Raw genomic sequence first — 25,487 nt, 5'->3', positions numbered from 1 at the left:
CAACAAGCTCAACTTGTGGGTAGGATGCCAACTAGGGTATACTCTGTCAAAGTGATAATAGACGAGATCGACTTACCACATGGGTAAGTATCACACCCTATCCTATTACCGAAAGTTACCTCAACCCCAAGAGCCCTTACTGGTCCATTCCTCACCCTGGGAGCTCAACAGGGGGGGAGAGCATGCTTAGTGTTCGCGATCATCCCGGGACCCCTTCCTCTCATTAGTGCCCTTACTAGGCTTATGGTTGTTAGACTTGGCGATAGTGCATGACACCTAGAGAATATCGGGTCAACCACAATCTTACATGTTGCAACACAAGGATGCAATTGTTTTCCAACTCATAAATCAAAATGTGATGGAGTCTCATTGCTCCTTTTTGCGCCATATCCCGATGTATTGATCTCAATGTGTTGATCCCATAATATGCCATAGTTCATCATAGTTATGTCCAACATATGCTCAAAAAACTTCAAAGAGATTTCTCCATCATATTGACTTTCAACCGGTCATGCTAGCATCAATGCATATTGCCACTCAAAGCAACAAATTTTAGTACCTGTGTCATACAGAAAATCATGGTTGACCTAAGACAACACTCAGATGTGATCAATATCATCAACATATCCATATAGTCTCAAGTATCCAGCAATGGGTCACAAATCATAAATTACCAATTTATGCAACATACCAGAATACATATCCAAGCTTCAAAGAACATAATGCAAATCAAGAATTCATCTAACTGTCAACTCATCATGGGAATCCATCAAAACTGTATTTGAAGAGGAGGCTCTCTCAACTGCTTCAGTGTAAGCCTATTATGCCAAGTCTCTGCCAACAAGCTTCCCTTGACAAAGAAGTCCTTATCTTATTTTTGTCACACTTATGATCTCAAGAAGTGGAATCATTTTGGGCGCAAGTGTCAACTTCCTCTAGTACTAAATGCCAAGGTGATCTTGAACCTACCAGAAATCAATTTTTAGCTTAACAAATCAAATATCAAAGACATACCTTCAATCATGAAAAGAGATCAAAGGTCACATCATTTCAAGCATGTGAAGCCCAAGGGACTTGCTAGAATCCATATGAAGCTTTCTTCATTCTGCAATCACAGGTCTCCTACTCATGTCTCTCAAGGTCCTGAGATAACTGCAAATATGCTTCTTTCTTAATCTTAGAGGAAGTTCACTCCACATATATATGATAATAATGTGTTGGTCAACAAATGCTAGGATCTCATGAATCATATTGCAGAAGTATCAAACACTACTACATCTCAATGATCTAGAATGATCCTTGCATGAGGGACATATCACCCTTATGTGGTATTCCATCTACTCCCTCTGAATAGGAAGCATCTTCAATCAACTAGTGAAACTACAGTCCTTCCTCTGAGATCTTGAGCTCTTGTCCTTTCATAAGCCATGGGATGGATCTCCATCATCCTCAATCTTTGATATAGATGTACCTGAGACCATAGAACAAGAGAAAGAGTAATAATAGCAAAGTAAATGATCATAATGAAAGTGTACCTAGTGATGAAGCAGGACTGCCTTTCTTTTCTAGATGTAAGAATGGTTCCTGTATTATACTGCTCCATCACCTTCTGAAATTTCTTGCACTAGCTCCTCTTGGTGCTTGCTCTTCCTGTACTACTTTGATGATCCCCAAGATGGATCTCATCCAAGAAGTTAGTGAAACAAATACTCATGCAAGAAGAATCACCAATAATAAAAAAAATGAATTTGACAAGAAGAGTGACACAAAGAAATGACATATAAGTCTCAAAAGTACATGACTTTAATAATATAGATTGTAGGAGGCTCTCTGAGTGCTAACCCTTCCTGCAATGCTCCACATCATGATGATCTTTAAGAAAGATTAACTTTATTTATCCAAGAAGTTAGTAAAAGAAGTATTCAAACATTCAAGCAGGAGAAATAAATAATAGTCCAAAAATGACAAATCTAAACAAGAGTAGTGTCATAACATAAGCTTTGAAAATACTTATCTTTAATGAGGTTTGAAGGAAAAGCAGGAGGAATAAATAATAGTCCAAAAATGACAAATCTAAACAAGAGTAGTGTCATAAAATAAGCTTTGAAAATACTTATCTTTAATGAGGTTTGAAGGAAGCTAATTGAATCTGGCCTCCATGAGTCACCATCGTCCATCAACCATATAATATTGGCAAAAGAAATACATCTTCTTGAGAGCTACCTGTATCCTTGATCTTCTTTCGTTGGTAGCCAAGACCAACCATCAATGTATACAATGACCATTGAAACTATAGCATGGGCTTCTCACTGATCATGTTATATCATAAAGATTCACTCTAGGGTTTCTCTAAATCTAAGTAGCTGAATGACTTCTTACTGGTTCTAGGGTTTGAAAAGCTATAAAAATTGGGCCTTTACCATATCTTAGGCCTACTCCTAGGGTTTTTCTGAATCTGTAACTAATAACTTTTCTTTGATTATATGAAGAAATTATCAATCATACTTGGTCCCTTGCCAAATTAGGACCACTCATAGGGTTTCTCCAAAACCCTAGTTTGTACTTGCAAGAACAAGAGGTCTCCCTAAGGTTTCCTTCAAACCCTAGCTTCTTTTAGGTCTCTACCATCCTCATCTTCTTCCATTCTTCTTGAACCATAGGTGTCTTCATAGGGGTAATCTTCAATGCCTTTTCTTCAGCCCAACTCTGACACCATGTTAATTTTTCTTAGGGCTATATTGTTCTTTGCTTTAGATAATTGCATTTGAAAACTTTTCCACATTTACATATTGCATTCACCCCATTATATCATAACATCATCAACAATTATATAGAAAGAACAATAACATAATGCAGCGAATTAAAAAAAAAAAGCCACCAGAAGTTAGGTTAGAGACCAGGAAAAAACTCCGCAAGGGGGAAAACCCAACCAATTCTTCTTCTTCTATTAGATATTCATCAATTACTCAATTTAGATACAACGGTACATCCATAGTGAGAGACATCATTACATCAGGCCTCCTGGGGCCAATCCAAGTTAGTTCACAACTTCGTTTGTGAACTGAATTCCGATAACCCATAAGACTTTTGCCATATCACTATCACATGAAGATGAAGATCAAGGTTATTGTTATCATTTCATCGGGTGTGGTACTGTCGTATCATGGTTTGCTGCCACCAAGCATTGGCTCCATTGTTCATGATATTGTATAGCTTCATTATCATTGTCACTGTATAACAATGTTGTCCCCGTCATTGTATACCATCACTGATGCACCTTTGATACTGTCTAAGTATTATATCTGCTGCCATCGAGATAACATTAGATCATGAGGAGTAAGATTATATACATTAGTAGAGGTCATATATTAAGTGGGAGATATTGACAGTACAAGCATATTTGTCATTATACAAAGTGTCAAAGTATCACAATAAATATGCTACAGAGATATGAGACCATACTGAGATACACAATCATACAAAGATGTCATGTTGACCATACAAAGATGAGAGACCAAACAGAGACATGAGACCACACAGAAATACACAACCACACAAGGATGTCACAATGACCATACGAAGAAGAGAGACTAAACAAAGACACAAGAGTAGTGACAAGTGAAATAGCGACATCATTCCATAGTTTACAATGTCACAAGAGGTTAGTGAAACCACCATGGAGATATACAAATATTTTGATGCTACTGTGCAAAGAGCGTAGTCATAATAAAAGCGCTATCATAGTAAAGAATGATGCCATACAAATATAGCAATTTACAGAGCGATGCCATAGTGTTTAGGAGGGAGAATCCTAGGTAAGTGCGAGCCATATGTTCAAGAGCGATGCCACCGGACTTGTGTGATGCTACGGGTCTGTTTAATTTGAGCCATTGTAATATAACGTATCAATGTCACCATAACATATGGCGTTTGCCACCGAAGAGTATAGCAATGCATATGCCATTGCAGAGAATTAAACAATCAAATACATACAAATCATATTGAACCCTAATGGTATACAAAAACAGAGGGTATGCCATAACTAGATGATGCAAGGCTTAGAGAGCGATGTATAAAGCTTGAGATCGAACCACAAAATTTATGCCACGATGATGTAAGTGGACCCAGTTGCACAAAATGCGCCCCCCTCCCCCAAAGGATCAAAACCCGGAAACGCGACCTGTACGGATCTGCATGTGATCCGCCCCCTGAAACGCGGATCGGGCCGAAAAAGACGATTCTTGTCATGTAGGAACCATTCGACATGATCCGCGTTTTGGAATTTTCGGGACTTGTTTCGGGGGGCGGATCGCGACCGGTTCCATGGGCCACTAGTCGGTTCCGCCTTGCAACCCCACTAAATTTCTTTTTTGTTTATTTGTTAACTTGTGGTTGAGGGTGGGTCTAAGTTGGGTTAGGGAAGGGAATGAAGGAATTAAAAGCCTCTTTCTCCTCTCATTTGCTCACTCTTGTATTTTTGAAGAGCTTGGAGAAGAGAGGAGAAAGAGAGGAGAGACTTGAGGAGAGCTTGGAGGAGTGAAGAAAGAGGAGCTAGGAGAAGGAGGAGGAGCTTGGAGGAGTAAAGAAGGGCTTCCATCTACAAGAGCTAAAGAGGTAAGTGCAAACCCCAAACTCCCTCATTTTTTTGTCTTTTTTTGTATTTTTCTCCTCCCTCTCCTACTCTTTCCAATTCTTTTTTCTTGCTCATTTAATTGCAGGTTGTCCACCACCTATATTCATATTCCAAGATGGTGTTCTTTTGGCTTCTATGTATCATTCCACTTTTGGTTTTCATGATGGCAAGGGGGAGTAGGAATAGAAGGGAAGAAGAACAAGAGGATAGTGGTCCCCATATGAGTGACCCAATGTATGATGAGGAGGAAGGGTTTGAAGAGAAAGGGGATGAACCTGAAAGGAGCACTGAAACACTAGAGGAGAAAGCCGCATTGACTCCCTTATGGAACTATAAGACCAAACTTGAAGGGGGAAAAGGTGGTGGAAGGTACAAATTTGTGTGCCCTCATGGCTGTCATGGAGGAAAACCATATAGTGATTCATATACCCATGTGAGGAGGCATCTTTGTGGGGTGATAGGTAGTGATGAGAAAAAAGGCGTCGTGGGGATACAAATTTGCCCAAACATTTCAACTGAACAAAGAAAAAAATACATCCAAATATAGGAGGTTGCACAACAAAAAAGCAAGAAACAAAAAACTCAATCTGAACAAGTGCAACCTCTAGATTTGGTACCTCATCTCCTCATGGTACTTCTGCAAGCTCTGGAGGTAGAACAATAGGGAACTTCCTTAATGTTGTTAGCAGGGATGATATGGATGGAAAGATAGTCCGATTTCTTTGTGCTTGCGGTATACCATTCAATGTGCTTCACTCTCCCTATTGGCATGAAATGGTTAAGGCCATCAATGAAGCCCCAAAAGGATACAAAAGCCCCAACTATGAGAAATCTAGAACAGTGTTATTAGAAAGAGAAACATCAAAGGTTCAAAGACTTTTGACATGTTTTACAAATGAGTGGGTGGACTGTGGGGTATCCATTGTATCAAATGGGTGGAGAAATATTAGAAACCAACATTTGATAAATGTTCTTGGTGTTTCTTCTAGTGGTGCAATATTTATTAAATGTCATGACTCCTCCTCCATCAATGCAACTTCCCAAAACATTGCAGATCTCCTATTGCAATCAATCAGAGATGTTGGTCCTAATAAGGTGGTTCAAGTGATCACTGATAACGTAGCAAATTGTAAGGCAACAAGAAAAGTTATTGAGCCTACTCATCCACACATCTTTTGGTCTGTTTGCTTGGTGCACACATTGAACTTTTTGATGCATGATATTGGGAAGCATAAAGAATGTGGATGGATTAATGAGCTTTACAAGAGAGGGAAGCAACTCATTAAATTTATCACAGGGCATAAAAGGGTAAACTACTTTTATGGCACTTACTCCAAGTTGCAGTTGCTTAAACTTGCAAAAACAAGATTTGCAAGTTATTACCTCACCTTTAGGCGGCTAGTGAAGGTGAGGCAAGCTTTAACTAATATGGTGACCTCTGAATCATGGGAGGAAATTAACAATGATAGAGGTGGGGCTAATGTAGCCAAGGACACTATTCTTGACATGTTATTTTGGTCACAGATTAAATATGTTTTGCAATTCACCAAACCAATTTATTCCCTGATTAAGTTTGTAGATTCAGATCAGCCAATAATTGGGGAGGTAATTAGGGAGGTGTATGAGCAAATGGATAGCATGTTGGGGCAGATTAAAGACTTTGTTGGGCCTAGAGATATCACCTTGTACAATTATATTTGTGCAGAGGTGGAAAACCGATGGGATATGCTAAACATTCCATAGCATGCCTTAGCATATGTTTTGACATCTAAATACTATCATCCATCATGGCTTTCAACAACAGCACTTGGAGGCGGGGGGAGCAGGAGAAAACCACTCCTAGATCCGGAGGTTCTAGAGGCTTATATGAGAGCATTGGATAAATTAGTCCCTGATGAGGAGGAGTCTGCCATGGTACGGAAATAGTTGAGCAACTACACGCTTAGCACTGGTCCATTTGGGAGCATGCATGCAATTAGAGATTGATACTTTTTCTTCTCTTGAGTGGTGGAACATGCATGGAGGTGCTACTCCACTTCTACAAACTTTGGCATTGCGGGTGCTATCACAGGTGGTAAACACTTCTTTTGCAGAGAGGTGTTGGAGCTCTTATTCTTTCATCCACGATGTTAAAAGGAACAAGTTGAGTTTAGACCGGGCAGAGAGCTTGGTTTATGTTCACTACAACTTGTGATTGTTGTCCCATTACTGTGATGATGCAAAGACTAATAAAGACCTTAAGGTTTGGGACAGAAATCCAGAGGAGCCCAATTTGGAGGATAGAGTGTTGCGATTAGAGAAATTACAAGATGCTCTTATCCAAGATGATGATGATCGAGTTGAGATGCCACCCCCATCTGGTACCTTGGTTCCCAGGTTCCATTCTTCAACACCAATAGCAAGGGCTTCATCTTCATCAGTTTCAATGCTACAACTTCCACAGGCACCATCTTCTTCATTGCCAACACGTGGAGGCCCACCGCCACATATTGTTCGTGGTGGAAGGAGGAAACATTAGTAGATATATTCACAATTTACTACTTTTGTCATAGATTAGACTTGTAGGCTTCTTGTGAATTTGAACTTTTTTGTCTTACTCTTCCTAGTTCAGTGTGTACTTGAGTCTTGGTGGTGGCCAAGTGGCCTATTTTGTAAACATTATTATTTGAATTTTGGACATGACTAATGTTGACAGTTGCTCACTTGCTAGATAAGTTACTTGAATGTTTGATGATTTTATAATTTATCTTCTAAATGTTTTATGTTTTATAATATGCTTAAAAATTTGATGTATGTTTGTAATTTATAGAATCTAGATGGTTGATGCTCGAATAATTAATCATTGATGTACAATGGAATCATGGATGCCATATCTATCTTGATTTATGTAAAAATATGCATGTTTTCATGTCTTCTACAACTAGTTTGGTATTTGGGATGTTTTTTTAATATAAATGCATATATATATATATATATATATATATATATATATATATATATATATATCATAGACGCTTCCGAGATGCTTCGCTTCCTAGATTTTTGGGAAATGACGCTTCCGCGTCTCCGCTTCCAAAAAACGTCCTTGTTTCATCCCCGCTTCGTGCAACATTGTGTGGACCAATAAACCATACAGAGATCAGCAAGCATATCGTGTTGAAAAATGTGTAACTAGGTTCGGTCTTCATATAGATGAAATGTACTTTTGATTCTTGTAAAGTGTAAATTGAAAGAAAAATTATTATTATTATTGGAGCATGGGTTTCATGTTCAAGGTCTTTTATTTTATAGGTCAAGCAGCCATTGAGTGCTTCTAGGGTTTGTCCTAGGTCAAGGAGTCAAAAGAGTCCTTGTCATAAGTTGAAGACCCAATCAGGCACATTGTAACTTGTAAAGAAAATTATTTTTGTCTTAAAAAGTGTCCAGACACCCTCCAAGACCAAGTTGACCTAGCAACTGGCAAGTAGGCCTAAAAGGAAGAGCCACGTCCACCTTGAAGAGCCTATATATAAGAGGGAACTCGTCCTCCTTGAGACAAATTCACTCATCTCTCATTCTAGCGAAGAAGAAGCAAGAAGAAGGCAACGAAAAAGGAAGAGCGTGAAGAAGATATTTGTTTGGGTTATTTCTCTCTCACACATGCTAAGGAGAACTAGGGTTTCTGCAGCAAGACCTAGGGTTTCTATCTTCAAGTTCAATCTTGGAGAAAAGGAGACAAGTAGGTCAAGCGAAGGTCACCAAGGGTAATCCTCATGCTCCTGAAGTGAGGGAAAATCAAGCAAAGGTCAAAGGAGGGCTCAGAAGGCAGATCGAAGCTCACACGTGTGGCAACAACAACTGTTGGGGGGGCGAAATTTCAAATTTGCAATGGAGGCCAAAATTTCTGCAGTTGGAGGTCGAAGAAGTGCTACTGGAAGATATTTGACTAGGTTTGACAGGATCAAGGTTAGCACATCATCCGGAGAGGTTGGTCTTGGTCTTGGAGGGTTCTGAAGTGAGTCTTGTTAGAAAATGTAACTATGTTTGGTCTTAAATAATGTAGTTGTCAAAAGAATAAAGAAAAGATATTTTATTATTGTAACAATGACTTATTAAAGCATGGGTTTCATGCTTGGGTCATCATTATATTAGTCAAAGTCCCCATTGTGAACTCCTAGGATTAATATTGAGTTTATAGAGTCCTTGTACATTCAATGAGACCCTTCTTGGGCTTTTGAATCATGTAAAAAGGTCTTGTATCAAGTCAAATATGAATTATGTACCCTCCACATCATGTTGGCCTAAGAGAGATCAAGTCGGCCTAAGGACCCTCATTCAACCCACAAGAAGCCTATATATACAAGGAGGTCGAAGTCATTTGGAGCATTCACTCTCAAGCAAGTTCGATATCTCAAGAAGAGCTGGAGAAGTGCGAATTATGTTGCCGGAAGGTCGAAAGAAGTGCGAGTTTGGGGAAGTCTATAGAGAGGAAGAAAATCGAGATTTTGGTGCCTCTCTCTCTCTCTGTTTCATGGTCTGGGTTGGGAGATCGAAGTCTCCTCTAATTTCATTGTTGCCAGAAGATGTTGCCTAGTCGAAGTTGCTGGAAGGGGTTGAAGATCTGGTAGGCTAACATGGTGTGGAGGGAAACTCTGGTCTTGGTCTAAGGTAAAGAGTCTCAAAGAATACTATTGAAAGGAATAATTACCTTGACTGGGTTTTCCCCTCGAGGGGGGCTTTGCCTTTCCCCTCGAGGAGGTCTTTGCCCTAGCATGTGCCTATATCTTGTGTCTCTTGTTTTGTGATCTTTATACACACATAATATGGTAATTGCTTGATGATAGATAAGATAATAAAGAAGTATAAGAATCCAACACACTCACAAGTAATTATCAAGAAAGGAGAATCAAGCCCTAATATAATATCTTTGATTTTCCAACATGGAATCAGAGCTAAGGTCAAGAGAAGTCGAAGATCACTTTGTTGGCATGGATTCTCCCTCTATGGTGAACTACATAAGATTGGGTTACAACACCGCTGGAAACTGGATCAAGAAGGTCACCTTCTACTTGTTCAACAAGGTCAAAAGTCAAGGATTCTTGGCTTCCCTTACAGGTTCTCTTACTGACGACATGGATCATTGATAGTGGAGCATCCAGACACATGACAGGTGAAAGCAAGAAACTTCATACACTATCAAAGGAGCCATCCTCTCATGCAGTGGAATTGGGGGACAACAAAAGCTATGATGTTAGAGGCTTGGGATCAACATCATTAAAGTTGGATAATGGATCGAAGCTGCATCTCAACAACATTCTCTATGTTCTAGGTTTGAAAATGAATTGACTTTCTATTTCTTGTTTAGAAGATAAAGGGGAAAGGATTTCTTTTGTTGATGGAAAAGTATTGGTTTGGGAAAAAGGCTCTAGCATTGATAAAGCTAGGGTTATTGGAGTTTGTGAAGGAAGTCTTTACCGAGTCATTACACCATCTCCTCAAGCTTTGGTTCATATGGAAATAAGTCCCATTGAGCTATGGCATCGGAGGTATGGTCATCTTCATTACAAGGTCATCCCTACTCTTAGTCAACTAGTTCATGGTATTCCTAATATGAAGTTAGATCATGAAGGTGTGTGCAAGGGATGCTCTTTGGGGAAACATACTAGAAAGCCATTTCATAATAGTGAAACTAGGTCTAAAGAAATATTAGACCTCATCCATTCTGATGCGTGTGGGCCTATGTCTGACAAATCATTTGGAGGTCACCTTTACTATGTAACATTCATTGATGATCATTCGAGGAAGACATGGCTCTACCTACTCAAAACTAAAGATGAAGTATTTGATAAGTTCAAGGAGTTCAGGGTTGAAGTGGAAACCCTAACCGAAAGAAAGATAAAGACTTTGAGGTCTGACAGTGGTGGGGAATACACTTCTAAAGAGTTGATTGCATATTGTAAGGATGTAGGTATTAAGAGGGAGTTCATTGTTCCCTACTACCCTGAACAAAACGAATTGGCCGAAAGGAAGAATAGGTCAATTGAAGAAGGCTTTTGAACTATGATCCTTGATCAAGATCTACCGAATTTCTTATGGGGTGAAGTAGTGATGATTGTCGTGTACATTCAAAATAGAAGTCCTCATAAGAGTCTTGATAATACTACGCCCGAAGAAGTATTCACAGGGAAGAAGCTGACTGTGGATCATCTCCAAATCTTTGGAAGTCCAGCATATATCCATATTCCGAAGGACAAGCAAAAGAAGTTGGACTCAACAAGTATCAAGGGAATATTCGTTGGTTATAGTCTTTCCTCAAAAGCATATAAAATTTACAAAAAGGAAGGAAGACACATTAAAGTAAGTAGGGATATCATATTCGATGAAAATCAAGCATATAAGAAATCAAAGGATATTCCTATTGATTCTGATGATGAAGAAGTTCTCGTATTTGAAGAAGAAGAAGTTCATCATGAGAAATCTACTACAAATGTCGAAGAAGAAGGACCAAGTGAGCCTATTCAATCGATGGTTGTCCCAACCACAAGGAAGAGGCCAAATTGGTTGAAAGCTACATTAGAAGATGTTGAAGGACATGAAGCTACAAAAGGGTCCTCCAGGGAAAGTAAGAAACCGAAGAGATATTTTGGCTATGCTGCATATATGACAAAGTTAATTGAAGTCGAACCATCTACATTCAAGGAAGTTGAGCATGAAGAGGTTTGGAAGAAAGCTATGCAGGAAGAATATCAATCCATCATGAAGAATGGGGTTTGGGAGATCATTCCTAGACCTAGTGACAAATCGGTTGTCACATCGAAGTGGATCTATAAGATCAAACATGTTGTTGATGGAAGTATAGACAAGTACAAAGCAAGGTTCGTCGCAAGGGGTTTCTCTCAAAAGGAAGGTATTGACTATGAAGAAACCTTTGCACCTACAACAAGGTACACTACCATTAGATCGTTGGTTTCATTGGCTACTACAATGGGTTGGAATATCCATCAAATGGATGTTAAGACCACATTTCTAAATGGAACCATTGATGAGGAAGTGTACATCGAACAACCCAAGGGATTTGAAGTGAATAGCAGGGACTCTCATGTTTGCAAACTCAAGAAGGCCCTATATGGTTTGAAGCAAGCACCGAGGGCATGGTATGCAAGAATGGATGCATATCTACTTAGAATTGGGTTCGTGAAGAGTTCTGTTGATCCAAATCTATACATCAAGGTCGTGAATAATGAGCCCATCATTATTCTACTATATGTGGATGATCTATTCATCACAGGTGTAGAGCGAAGAATTCAAGAATGCAAGAAGATGTTGGCAGTTGAATTTGAAATGAAGGATCTAGGACTGATGCACTATTACCTAGGTCTAGAAGTATGGCAGAGACCTGGGGAGATATATTTGGGGCAAGGAAAGTACATCATCAAGTTATTGCAGAAATTTGGGATGATGGATTCCAAGCCGATGACTACTCCTATGATCACCAACCTCAAGAAGTTGAGGAGCTCTGACTCTAGTCTTGTGGATCCTACCTCATATCAATAGTTGGTGGGTTCCCTGATGTATCTGGTAAATACTAGGCCAGATATATGTTTTGCAGTGAACATTCTTAGTCAGTTTCAGTTGGAGCCTCGTCATGATCACTGGATAGCTACCAAACATATATTGAATTATCTTCATGGCACTGTACATCACTGCGTAAAGTATGATAGTAAGGAAGTCAAGCTAATTGGCTTCACAGACTTTGATTGGGGCAGCAGTGAGAACGATGGAAGGAGCACTGTTGGAGGATGCCTTAGTCTGGGAGCTGCTATGATCTCATGGATGAGTAGGAAGCGAGATCTCGTTGCATTGAGTAGTGCCGAGGCAGAATATGTGGTTGCATGTGAAGTAGGAAAAGAAGTTGTTTGGTTAAGGAAGCTTCTGACAGATTTGTTCGAGAAGCCTCTGGGTCCTATTGTGATTAATTGTGACAATCAAAGTTGTATCAAGATGTCTGAAGATCACAAGTTTCATTCGAGGATGAAACATATCAATAATAAGTTTCACTTTATTAGGAACTTGGTGCAAGATGGGATCATGAAGTTAGAGTATGTCCCAACAGATGAACAGGTAGCAAACATACTGACAAAGGCTCTTCCTAATAAGAAGTTTGAATATCTAAGGAACCTGTTGGGTTTGGTAGATATTGGTGATTGTATTGATGATAAGGAAATGGAAGAGATTTGTTGAGGCTTTGCGAGTGAAGCATTGCTCGGGGAAACATCAGGCCGACACTTTGTGTTGATGTCTGGATCCCAAAGTTGAAAACGTGGTGTTGGTTATTGAGCTCTGTTTTGGATACACACATGTATGTTTGGGTTGGTGGTTAGCAAGTAAGCCTGATGGTACCTAGAGGGGCTGAAAGCTTGAGTCCACCTTAGTCCCACTTGGATAGATTGCCCTGGTCAAGAATCTAGTCCATGGCATTACGGTGCCTAAATTGTTGAGTTGGATAGATTTCCCTAGTCAGGAATCTAGTCCATGGCATTGTGGTGCCTAAAATTTCTTCATGTTTTCATATAGTTTGAGATCTTCCTTTGTATGTGTACATTATGAATACCTCCCTAGTTAAAAGGAAGTGTTTCGAAATGTAACTATGTTCGGTCTTCAATAATGTACTTGAGTCATTATGAAATGTACTTGTCAAAAGAATAAAGAATTTTTTTATTATTATTGTAACAATGACTTATTAAAGCATGGGTTTCATGCTTGGGTCATCATTATATTAGTCAAAGTCCCCATTGTGGACTCCTAGGATTAATATTGAGTTTATAGAGTCATTGTACATTCAAAGAGACCCTTCTTGGGCTTTTGAATCATGTAAAAAGGTTTTGTATCAAGTCAAATATGAATTATGTACCCTTCGCATCATGTCAACCTAAGAGAGATCAAGTCGGCCTAAGAACCCTCATTCGACCCACAAGAAGCCTATATATACAAGGAGGTCGAAGTCATTTGGAGCATTCACTCTCAAGCAAGTTCAATATCTCAAGAAGAGCTGGAGAAGTGCGAAATCTATTGCCGGGAGGTCGAAAGAAGTGCGAGTTTGGGGAAGTCTAGAGAGCAGAAGAAAATCGAGATTGTGGTGCCTCTCTCTTTTTGTTTCGTGGTCTGGGCTGGGAGATCAAAGTCTCCTAAGAATTCATTGTTGCCAGAAGTTGCTGCCTAGTCGAAGTTGCTGGAAGGGGTCGAAGATCTGAGAAGCTGACATGGTGTGGAGGGAAAGTCTGGTCTTGGTCTAGGGTAAAGAGTCTCAAAGAATACTATTGAAAGCAAGAATTATCTTGATTGGGTTTTCCCCTCGAGGGGGGTTTTGCCCTGGCATGTGCCTATATCTGGTGTCTCTTGTTTTGTGATCTTTATACACACATAATATGGTAATTGCTTGATGATAGATAAGAAAATAAAGAATATAAGAAGCCAATACACTCACAAGTAATTATCAAGAAAGGAGAATCAAACCCTAATATAATATCTTTGATTTTCCAACAAGTCTTAAGGTCTTGGAATTCGTCAATTGAAGAATCTATAAGGAAGAGAAGAGATTTGCGGGTTTTCCTCTCAAGTGGAGAGTTTTTGGCCCTGGCTTGCAACCTATATTTTGTGTTCTTGTTATTCTTGCTTTGGTAGTTGTTTGATGATACACACATATCATAATAAGTAATAAAGCTAATAAGTAAAAAGGCATCACAAGTAGTTATCAAGTAAAGAAAAATCTCTATAATCATTGCCCTTTAGATTTCTCAACATATCGTAGTCCTCAACATACCATACCAACGAGATCAATGAGTCCAACAACAAAAATCCAAAATTATTTTTCTTACAAATCATTACAAAAGGACCATCAAATATTTCTTCCATAGAGAGACAAACTATTTCATAAAGAGACCACACGAATTCTTCCATTGACTGAATTTTCTCTCTTGCTTTGATGGAGAGATTATATGCCAATATATAGGTGTTTGATCCTATGAAAAGGTAACTCTTGGAGGCAAGCAGACCTGACCCTAAATCATCAATTTGTGAATCCGACTTGAGTTCTTTGGAGGGAAACTCAAATTTCAAATTCGAATTTCACTCAATAATTCCTCTCTAATAATTGCTTGTCCATGAAATAATAGTAATGATTTCCTTTGATCAATTCGAGTTCTTCTTTGGGGGTTTCTCTTGGGGCAGATGGGCTTCTATTGGGGCTTAGGGTTTCCCTTTGGGGAAATTCGTCCCGAAGCTTTCCAATTTTAACATAATTTGTTGTTGCTCCTTCACCAGCCTCTCATTATCAACCTTGTAGTTGAGTACTTCCATTTTGAGGCTTCTCATGGTCTCTTCTAGATCCCTTTCTTCTGGCCTATCCACTCCATGGCCATTGGATTTTGTCTCAGCATTACCCATGCTAATATTTACAGCCCTGACCACTTCTTCTTCACTATAAGGTCCATGAGCATATTCTACACTTCCAATTCCCATTATGCAATTTTTCTTTTTTACCACCTATAAACTTTCCTATGAAAAATTGACCAAATTATCACCCAACCTTCCAATTTTGGGTCTGCCAATGTGTTCTCTTCGTTAATAGCTTTCTAGTGACTATCTATTTGTGTAATTTTGTTGTCCGGGCTGAAAGTTATACCCTTTGGAATTTTGCAACCTGTTAAGCCATTTTTGCCCCTTTAAAATCTTGTAGCTTTCTCCCAAAATTTTAGCAAAATCTTGCCATCAAATCAAATTTATGGGTTGGTAGTTGTATTATGATTTGAAACAACTTTATTTTGGCTACTCACTTGCCCAATTTCGACTTCCGGGTTGAAAGTTATGGCCCTGTGAAGTTCCGTATGTTTTTCCAGTTTCTTTCTATGGCTTCAAACTCAATTTCTGGGTTGTTAGCAATAGTCCTGTAACTGCTTTTCTCATTGGATTTGATTCTAGTTTCCTATGTCGGTAACTACCTATAACTGCATATGGCTCCTTTTTTTATTTTTTGGTATTCCCCGTGTTTTGGCTTAGTTCTCCCTTAGTCCACATTGGAGGCAAATTGGCCTACCTGCTTGTTTCTTTTCCACTTGGCATGCATGCAAGCTACCCCTTATAAACATAGGAATATATATATATATATATATATATATATAAATTACACATGGCCATCCTCCTGTCAAACTTGGCCCACCTTCGAGCCCCCGAACTACCCTTGTTCGGGCCCAACCATATTCGGGCCCTGAACTATCGCTTGTTTGGGATGGCCCACATTCGGGCCTAAACTCCTCCTTCTTCATGCTGCGTCGCCGAGTGGCGCACCCTTAAGGGGCCCTCCTCACACTCCACACCATCCACAACACAAAATATATTGCATTATATATTACAACCCTTAAATTATAAAATTTTGACCCCATGAAACATCCGCAAACCCTCCTCGACAAATCCATAGCGATGATCAAAGCGGGGAGATCGACAACCAAGATCAATAGCACCCCCTCAGTGACATCAATCAGGGGGAGTGGGGGTCTGAAATCTTGGTTTTTCCATCAGGTTCTAGCCCCTCCCATCCAATGACCAACCTTCAATTTCTCAATTCAATGACTCATACAAATAGCGGTGGGGTGGGGGAGTACCCCCATGATACCAACAAGAGAAGGGGGGAGTCTGCTATCAGGGTTCCACCCCTTCTTTGCCAACCTTCATGACCCCGTGGCCCTCTTTGTATTGTGACTCAAACCCACTTACACAACCTTGTAACTCTCCTCCATGTGGTTGCATGATGACTCACGCTCATGTCCACGTCCAGGACCTGCCCCCATGGGTGGGTCCCTTAACAATTCTACCTAGACCCACATTATGCCATAAGCTATACATTATTCAGGCCTCCAAACAAAGATCAGGCCCCGAATTGTTTTATGTCGTGACAAGTTCTACCTGTGGACATTCAATGACGCAATTTGATGGAACCATGCAATGGGACATGTAGGGGTTCCACCCTTGGAACCCTTCCCGATAAAGTTTAATAAATATTTTATTATTATTAATATTATTATTATTATAAAGAAATCAAACCTCGATGCTCAACAATGGTTCCCTGTGCATAATTTTGTCCCTCCCAGGCTAAAATTAACCATTTTTCTTCAATTTTTCCCTATAATTAAACTTAATTAACCATTTGTGAGCCTTTCCTAACACTTGTGCCTTCTTTCAACGTGGAATTTTTACCATTCTCACCATTGTGACTTTTGCCAAACAGTGGTGAACAACATGTAATTTGTCAATTTGCCCCCAAATCTAGCCCAATCGAGCCTAGTGTTGTAAACTGAGCTCTGATACCACCTTGTAACATCCCCGACCCCTAGCTAGGCAACGCTATCTCACTAGCACTACTGATGTTTGTGTAAATTATTGCAGAAGCGAGAATTATTCTAACCTTTCCATAATTTCTCATGTGCATGGTAGTTATGGTTAGCATGAATATAATGCTAAATGTTATCAATGTAGTAATTAACACATAAGTTATAAACACACGTATATGCACAACAAGAATAAAAATTAATTAAATGAACACAACCCATGAAACTAGGGTTTCACCATAAATTCAACATACAACACATCACATAATTATAAATCAATATACATGAAGCAAAAACACTTATCTCGTAACAGAAAACCAACTAGTTGCGGGATCTCCACGTTCTCCCTAGCCATAGGCCACGTGGTTCATAATTCTCAACCACAAGTCACTCCCGAGCTAAGGCTGGAACTCCACAGGTAAAAGTTTGTAATCTGAATATCAAATAATAGATATTGGCCAAGGCACCAACCCGAACAACCTCAATCTCCAGCCACAAGCTCACGCTCTCCCTACCCGCACCCACGTGGAGCAACCCAAGTCCTTTGGTGGTGCCCACTTTCCACGACACCCTATAGCCAACTAGAAACAGTCTTAGCCTATAGCTCCAGCAGCTCTATTGTTCTCTGGTGTCCAAGTACCTTACAAGACAAACCGAATAACTCCTAGTCAGTGCTAGAGTACAATTTCGAGACTCACTAGCTATCTCCCAACCAATTTCCACAAGAGCTCCATCACCACCAAGCCATAACTAGAGCCACCAAGGCTCATAAAAAAACCATGATGCATCCAATTTGGTGTGGTTAACTGAATAACCACACCTCCATAAGTTCCAAAGTCCAACCCCAAGACTTACTGACTAATCAGTGTCCATCCATACCCTTAGGAAAAGAACTACACTTTTTTTATATACATAACTTTATTTCGCCATGTGGCATCCTCCAAAACCACATGGGCCTTGGGTGCCTTTTTCCCCCAAAACACATCAAAATTGTTGCCCTTCTCCATGGAGTTGCACCCCCCATACTCTTTACTGTGGAGTGAGCTCTACAACCGACCATTATTTTATTGATATATGTATATATGTACAAGTTTTACATTGTAATTACATTTCTAGGCTCTCCGACATTAGCCTTTTAAGGCGTATATATTCGGGCTCACTGGCCCCAAAATATATATACATCTATGTACATGGGCAATGCTGGCCCCAAAATAACCTTGGCTCACCATCCTAATAGGTATATACATCTGGCTCGCCGCCTAAAAATATTTGTACATACATTTACATTAACATAAACGGGCAAGGGTATTACACTCACCATATTGGCGATTTCATGAGTTGTGCATCGTCTAAAACCCTTAGGGTTTTGATATGTTGGTATACTAGCATTGCCGCAATGCTAATATGCTGATGTGAATTGTGGTCTTGACCTCTAATACTTGATAAGGTGATATAGCGTTATATGAGGATTAGGTCTTCTAATTGTAGCCTATAAAGCCCCTAAAAACAAGTTTGATTATTAAATGACCTTGGGTAACAAGCCAAGCCACTAGTTAATGACAAAATAGACCAAATTAGCCCACACGTGTGAGTCATAACTTCTTTAGATGTTGACATCATGCCCAATTAGGGCTCCGAATGCCATGTCAGGGTGTGTTGAGGTGCCAAAATGTGTGAAGATGCTTGGATGATAAAAAAATTAAGGGATAGTCCTCAAATCCACCTCCAATACTCCTCTAGGGTCACAAGTGCAGCTGGGGCACCATTAAGTGGTCTCCATGGGTCTCCAACTATCAAATAAGGCCTCCTCTCCAATGTTAGGTCTTCCTCTCATGCAACAAGCCCTCCCTAGTCTCTCAATGGGAGACAATCCTCATCTAAGCTCTGAATCAACTCCTGCTCATCAAGTTGTGTCAAGGTCGGCCTAAGGGCATACTAGGTCCAATGGTGTCATCACGAAGAATCCTTGAAACCAGGTTAAAGTAGACCAACATCCTGGGTCTTGGAGGTACTTTAGGATATGTGCCATCTGCTAGTGCTATCAGGAGGCTCCATCATCTCAACACTGCACTTGCTTTGGCCATGTACTTCTTTGAAAGGCTTGGATATTGTGGAGTGGGTGCCCAAATCCTAGGCTGCAGTGACCCACCTAACAAAAAAAACATGGATTTTAGTGAAAATAACCATCCACCAAAGACTAAGATCAATAATGCATCTAAGGGAACCAAACTTGAATGTTAGGGACACATTAATACTTCAAACAAAGATCCCCTTCCAAAATCAAGGTCAAGTTCTCGCAAAAGTGTTTTTTTCCCTTGTTAGGGGTGGCTAATGGTCAACCCTATTAGGTGCTTCCAGCCCCTAAGGGGAAGTAATATTTCCTTGGTCCACACTTCAATTGATAGGTGCTAATGTATAATAATGTGGCAATGGAGGGGAGAATACATCATGGTCAAAGGGACCAGCTCATGGGAGTGTCCATATCGTGAGTGTATAGATGTGAGGAGGGAGCATTCGTAGATGCATGATTTAATGACTCGGCCTAACTTTTCCACCCCTCTTGTGTGCCTTTTACTTCTTCTTGATTAATCCTTGTATTACTGCTTATAGCTCAAGGGTTAGAACTTGCTTCTTATGATGTAGCAGTTTCATTACCCTCATTCAAGTAGAAACCTTAATTGAAAGGTTAAGTTGCTACTAAAAAAAACAAGGCCCTTATTATGGGTAAAAGCGTGAGGATGGGTTACACTTTTGGGCCAAATGTGACGATGAAATTTCAAGTTTTTCCTCTTTTATCAAATTGAAGCCCTCAAAATTCATATAAGCCCCATGAATTTTGATTCGGTGTAAAAAGACAAATTGTGCAGAATTATGTTGTTGTCCTAATGATATTTTTTGCAAAAATATTTAGTGTCGTATAATATGTCAATTTTCCATTAAATGAAATGTTTGTCCAGCAAATTTTCACACATCTTAAGAGGTATGCGTGTATTCATGTAGCATAACTTAGTGAGCATGATATACACGAAGTGAGCTAAGTACTTCATATTAAAAATTTGTATTTTTATGCAAAAATATATTTTTTATTATTTTTCGAAGTTGGTGATGTAATATTTCAATTGCATTTTGCAGAGACACGTGTTCACATAAGGTTTTTTTCAACTATTTAAATAAATTGAAAACCAAAAGTACCCTTTCGAAGAGGACTCGTAAACGAATATTGTGGAATTTTTTGAAATTTTTTCGTTGTGTATATTTTATGATATTGATTTTTTATTCAACCTCTTCACAACAATTCAAGAAAAATTCAAGCATTATGTTTAAAACAAATTAGATGAAAAATATCATATGAATTCGAAAATGTCAAACTCATATGCAATTTGATAGAGGATTCATTCATGAATCCAACGTGATCAACTCCGCTACCTAAGGACAAATTTAGACCTAAGTCTACTAGGGTACACAATGGTGTTGTAGAAAATTTTGCAGAAGGGGTGCTAAAATTATGGATTTTAGGACTTAAATGGCTCAATTGAGCGCTTGATTTCGAAATTCAAATAGCTCAATCGAGGGTTTAAGAAACCCTCAATCGAGCCCTTAACGCGGTTAAATAAAGGCTCGATCTAGCTTTAAAGCTCGATTTAGCATGTAGCTCGATCTAGCTTTAAGGCTTGATCGAGTCACTTTTTTTTTTTAATTCCATGCCTAGGCTGTATTGGCGGGAAATTTCAAAAGCATGGCTTGATCGAGCCTATTGCTCGATCGAGCTCCTAGCTAACTTCGGGTTACACTGTTTAAGCCCTCAAATAGCTCAATCGAGCACTTAAATGGCTCGATCAAGCCATCGTTTTTACCACCCAAACGCGCCCTCTGTGGTCAAAAAGTATAACCCAACTCCATACTTTCACCCTTACATAAAAGTATCCTATTATAAATATTAAGATATGATACTTTGAAGATAAGACTAGGAAATTATTACAAAATCATAAGCTTACATATAAAATAAGCCATGCACATATTATAATGCGAAATAGAGATATTCTAGCTGGGTACACGACAAAATAGCAATAGTTGGAGCATGTATTAACATTTGTATGTAGCTAGCTAAGTAATTCCTAAGTGCAATTTTAAACACTCCACCCATTCATAAAGAACTTGACCTAATCAAATTACAAACACTCAATATTTAAGAGATCCTTTCCCGAAACCCATACACATTTCTACATGTCTTATTGTAATAACTTTATTAAGAAATGTTGTATTGTTCTCATGATATGTACACCAATTCAATACAAAACCAAGTGTATAGACATTCCATATCACTCTACGAAGGAGATAATGACATTTTTGCTTGTTGGTTGGTAAATGAATTTTTGTTAATGAAGTGGGCTCTACCTTAGAACCGAAGGATATCTATTCGATCAATATCACCTAAAAATTGCACCTAACCTCATATATTGAAATGCATTAAAATTCAAGAAGCTTAGACTCAATTAACACTAAGTAGTCACAAGAAAATCCATCTTTGCCAACAACAGGGAAATATGTTCAAATGGAGATTTGAAGGAACCTTATGTGAAGAAAGCTCGCATTATTTACCACTTAACCATAACCTGCTTGACTTGAGTGAAAAAACAGGTGAGAATGAAATAGAACTGAAAATTTTCACTTTACTTCGAAGAAAATGGTAACAAATACTCTTACAAAAGCTTTGCCTTTCATTAAATTCTAGAATCCCAAAAATTAAAATAAAATGTAATGTATGTACTGTATTAAGATGAGGATAAAGGTTTTGCTTTCTTTAATTTATTTTTCTTTTTAATTTCCTTGTGTTCCTAGCGTACATGTAATCACCACAGATATCAAACGGGTAAATGTCTTTAAACTTGGAGATAATGCTTACATGGTAAATTTAGAGTTGGTTTGGGATTTGGTTGAGAGAATATCTCAACTCCCATATTCATATTTAGAATTAGTTGGATCTCAATCCAACTATATATTTGTATAATATTTGTGAATGAAAGTAGTGTGAAATATAGTTTTTGGCGTGCAACCTAATTTTCTAGTTGGTATCAAATTCCTTTTGGGCTCGCTCCTTTATGGGAGGGCTCGGTTTGGGAACAAGAAATGTAAAGAGATTTTAGTATGTAAGAGTAGATTTTTTTTTTTCCTGTTTCTGTGTTAAGAGTTGTGTGTATCGGTGCGAAGGCAACATCGTGGAGAAGATAGCAAGGACAGTGTGGGCTCAAGCTATCCATGGAGTTGAAGTCGTTGTTGGGGTGAGAAACCAATTAGAGTTCAAGAACCACGTCAACCTTCCAATTGTAGATTCCTTTTTTGGTATTGATTCGTCAAACCACCATAGAATGCACCAATTTCTTCCAACCACAAAGTATCTACGTATATGGTGTCAGTTAGTGGTTTCTGGTGGCTTAGTGCTTTGCTATTGATCGATTGACCTAGCTGTGGCATTGAGCCTAATTGCCTTTCTTTCTCCTTGCAAGGAGACTTTAGGCACACAATGTAACCAATTTTCCCTGCAGTCCCATGGATTCGTTCAATCAGGCAACCTTTTTCATCGAGCTCGAGCTCTCAAAATCACAGTTTCCTTGGCATGAATTCTCTGTAATAGTTTCTGAGCCAGAGCTACTTTGATCTACATCTGCAGAGATCAATTAGATGCGATTTCTTCTTTTCTTTTTCCCTTATATGTATCAGCTTAACAAATTAAATGCATAAATAGCATGCGTATAGGTTGCATTATACTTATGTAAAGTTTGTAAATGGTGCAGAACCAATTATTGTACAATATAACATAATTCAAATCGATGTTTCTTGGTGCTTGGAAACCCTTCAACATATCATTGGTTTAATTGTGTTTACATAGTGTTATGGTTTGTTGTTCTTGGCACTCGGAAACCCCTGAACAATGACTACAGGTTACAGTATGAGATCCATGTGTGTGAAAAAGGTCAAGTTGTTAGATCAGTTTTTGAACACATTTAGTATTCAGATCATCTGCCTAGCAACTGATGGATAGCCGAAAGCGAAATATCTGACAGATGGTGATTGGTCCATAGGATGGTTCATTACTTGACAACTCTTATCGCAGAAGCCCCGACAAGCCGAGTTGTCAATATTGTTGATCTTGCAAAGTTCATCAATGATGGTCCGAGGCAAGCATGTGTTAAATGGAGTTCAAGTGACTATTCGAAGTAGTGGATGAAGAAAGAGCGATGTTTGCAAAGATTCCAGAGTGGATGTGAGTGTTGATGAAGACCAGTGAGACAGAGACCAGTTATATTGTTGTAATATGTATTCTCTATATTGTAATTTGTGTTATTTTTAATTTTGACATGTAAGCATTAAGGGAGGCACTTGGAGATAATGCTTACATGGTAAATTTAGAGTTGGTTTGGGATTTGGTTGAGAGAATATCTCAACTCCCATATTCATATTTAGAATTAGTTGGATCTCAATCCAACTATATATTTGTATAATATTTGTGAATGAAAGTAGTGTGAAATATAGTTATTGGTGTGCAATCTGATTTTCTAGTTTTAAGAGATGTCTGGATGCTATTACATGGAAATCATTTGGATTGGCCTTCAACCAGTCAATTACAAGAAAGAGAATGGAAGAAATCGGCCACAATAGAAGGAAAACCAATAGATGTAGCATTTTGATTAAGTTTTCTGAAAATTTTCAGGACCTTCTATGCATTTAATGATAAGCTCTTAATTTAGAAGACAAGTTTAATATAGGGGTAATTGTACTAATTATTAAGAATGACAAAATAAGAAACAGGTTGCATAGATCATTAATAAAACACTTAGACAAGTCTGTTGAGAACTCGATGAGCCTACTTGGCTAGACATAGAAAGAATTTAAGCCTGATTGTTTGGACAAAACTTGTTCAAACTTGTCAAAATTTTGTATGTTTGACATAGTCCCAACAAATTTGGTTGAGTTCAGCACTCTTGATAGATCTTGACAGACATTTTCATACTTAAGTTTTGCTTAACCATTTTTTTCTTGAGTTCAAGTCATATTCTCACACTTTGACTATGCAAAGTTGTTAAGGAGTTAAGATGAATCCATTCATATTCTCACTCTTTGACTTTGCCAAATTGTTAAGGAGTTAAGATGAATCCATTCTTGTTTTGGAAATAATAAATTTAAATAACATGGTCTACAATTTAAATAGGGTTGAATTCAAAAAATGTATGGCCTAGAATTTAGAAAGGGTTCGATCTAAAAATACATTTAAATATGGGTACCTGAAACATGCAAAATGATATGTATGGCCATACCTGAGAGAGCGCCCTGTTCTAACAACTTTGGTACAGGGTGGAGGTAGGAAGTAGTAAGGCAAATCCGTGGTGTGGACTAAGATGAGTGAAACATTTGATAAAGTTCCATCTCTTTCAGTTCTTAATTTCATGGAAGAATTGTCGGTATACATAAGCAACAACGTTTGGGCAGAGACATGTACTTACTGCAATGGCTGCAACGTTCAGGTAGAAATCGATTAGTGTTGCATTCATCCACCTGCACTCCAATACGAAATTCCACATTATCAGCATAGCCCAAATTTGTAATACTTCAAACAGATAAAACCCCCAAAAAGAACAATTTAATATAAACCCTGTGATCTATCTCCTCTACTCACGGTGTTAGCAGGTCTGCGCGGAATGGAGAACCATCTATATAGATGGTGCAGGCCAGTGTGATGAGCATTATGAAGCCCATCGTGAGAAATGCGACCCTCGCCACGACGACTGGAGAGACTGAAGATTCCATAGCCATTCAGTTGGTGTTGTATGAATGTTTTAGTTTTCTGTGCTGTCCAGTTAGAATTGAATGAATTTGTAGATCAGTCGACATGGGCAACGGGCATCCAAGAAAGAAGTTGTGGCCACCCGTAGTGCACCTATGCTAGACGTACACATGGTGGGGATACAAACCACCTGTACGCAAGGTCAAATTTGAAGCCTCGCCGCCACTTTTGTCACACGCAATACTAAAATGCAATGTGTTGGACTTAATTGGTAAAGTCAAAGTATGCTACATGGCGTGGGCACTTAAATACTCCATTCTGTATGAGGATGAACGTCATATTTTTCGATTTTCTTTTAGAAATTTGAAGATTTGGTGTGTCCGAGAATAGAATTGAATTTTAATGACGTCCAAGAGAGCCGTATTAACCTATTTAGTGTTTTTTGTTTTTTTTTTTTGTTTGGACTTTTCGATGTTTTAACATTTTATTTTTTTTAATAAGTTTTGAAAAATTATAATGATCGAGTTTATATAATTGAAGTGTTTTAAAAAAATTATTTATATCAAATTTATTTTCACATTTAATGTAAAAATAGTTAGGAAGAAAGAAAAACATTATATTGAAGTCTTTAATCTCATTCATAATTATAAACTAAAAGTATATATAGAGGTCGATATTTTTTGGAGAGCCAAATTTTTATTACTTAGTTAAGGGC

General features: G+C 38.6%; 1 protein-coding gene across 2 annotated transcripts in view; it reads right to left on the bottom strand.

Moving 5' to 3' along the window:
- LOC149205549 (uncharacterized) overlaps window positions 1-24,940 on the bottom strand; it is an 84,230-nt gene extending 59,290 nt beyond the window's left edge. Inside the window, exons 1-2 of one of the 2 annotated variants that reach the window (XM_089395102.1) lie at window positions 24,665-24,940; window positions 24,492-24,543 (exon numbers count right to left, since the gene is read on the bottom strand). In XM_089395102.1, coding sequence (XP_089251228.1) covers window positions 24,492-24,543; window positions 24,665-24,801 — 189 coding nt within the window. In that variant the 5' untranslated portion in view covers window positions 24,802-24,940. The remainder of the gene's footprint in view (window positions 1-24,491; window positions 24,544-24,664) is intronic. The other variant, XM_089395103.1, reaches the window with a different exon arrangement.
- Between the last annotated feature and the right edge of the window lie 547 nt (window positions 24,941-25,487).

Source organism: Pinus tabuliformis, chromosome 1_2 (genome assembly GCF_031772625.1).
Source record: "Pinus tabuliformis cultivar Carrire ecotype Pingquan chromosome 1_2, CPIR1, whole genome shotgun sequence".
NCBI lineage: Eukaryota > Viridiplantae > Streptophyta > Pinopsida > Pinales > Pinaceae > Pinus > Pinus tabuliformis.
The sequence above is the reverse complement of the archived record's forward strand: the minus strand, read 5'-3'. Positions and strand labels throughout refer to the sequence as shown.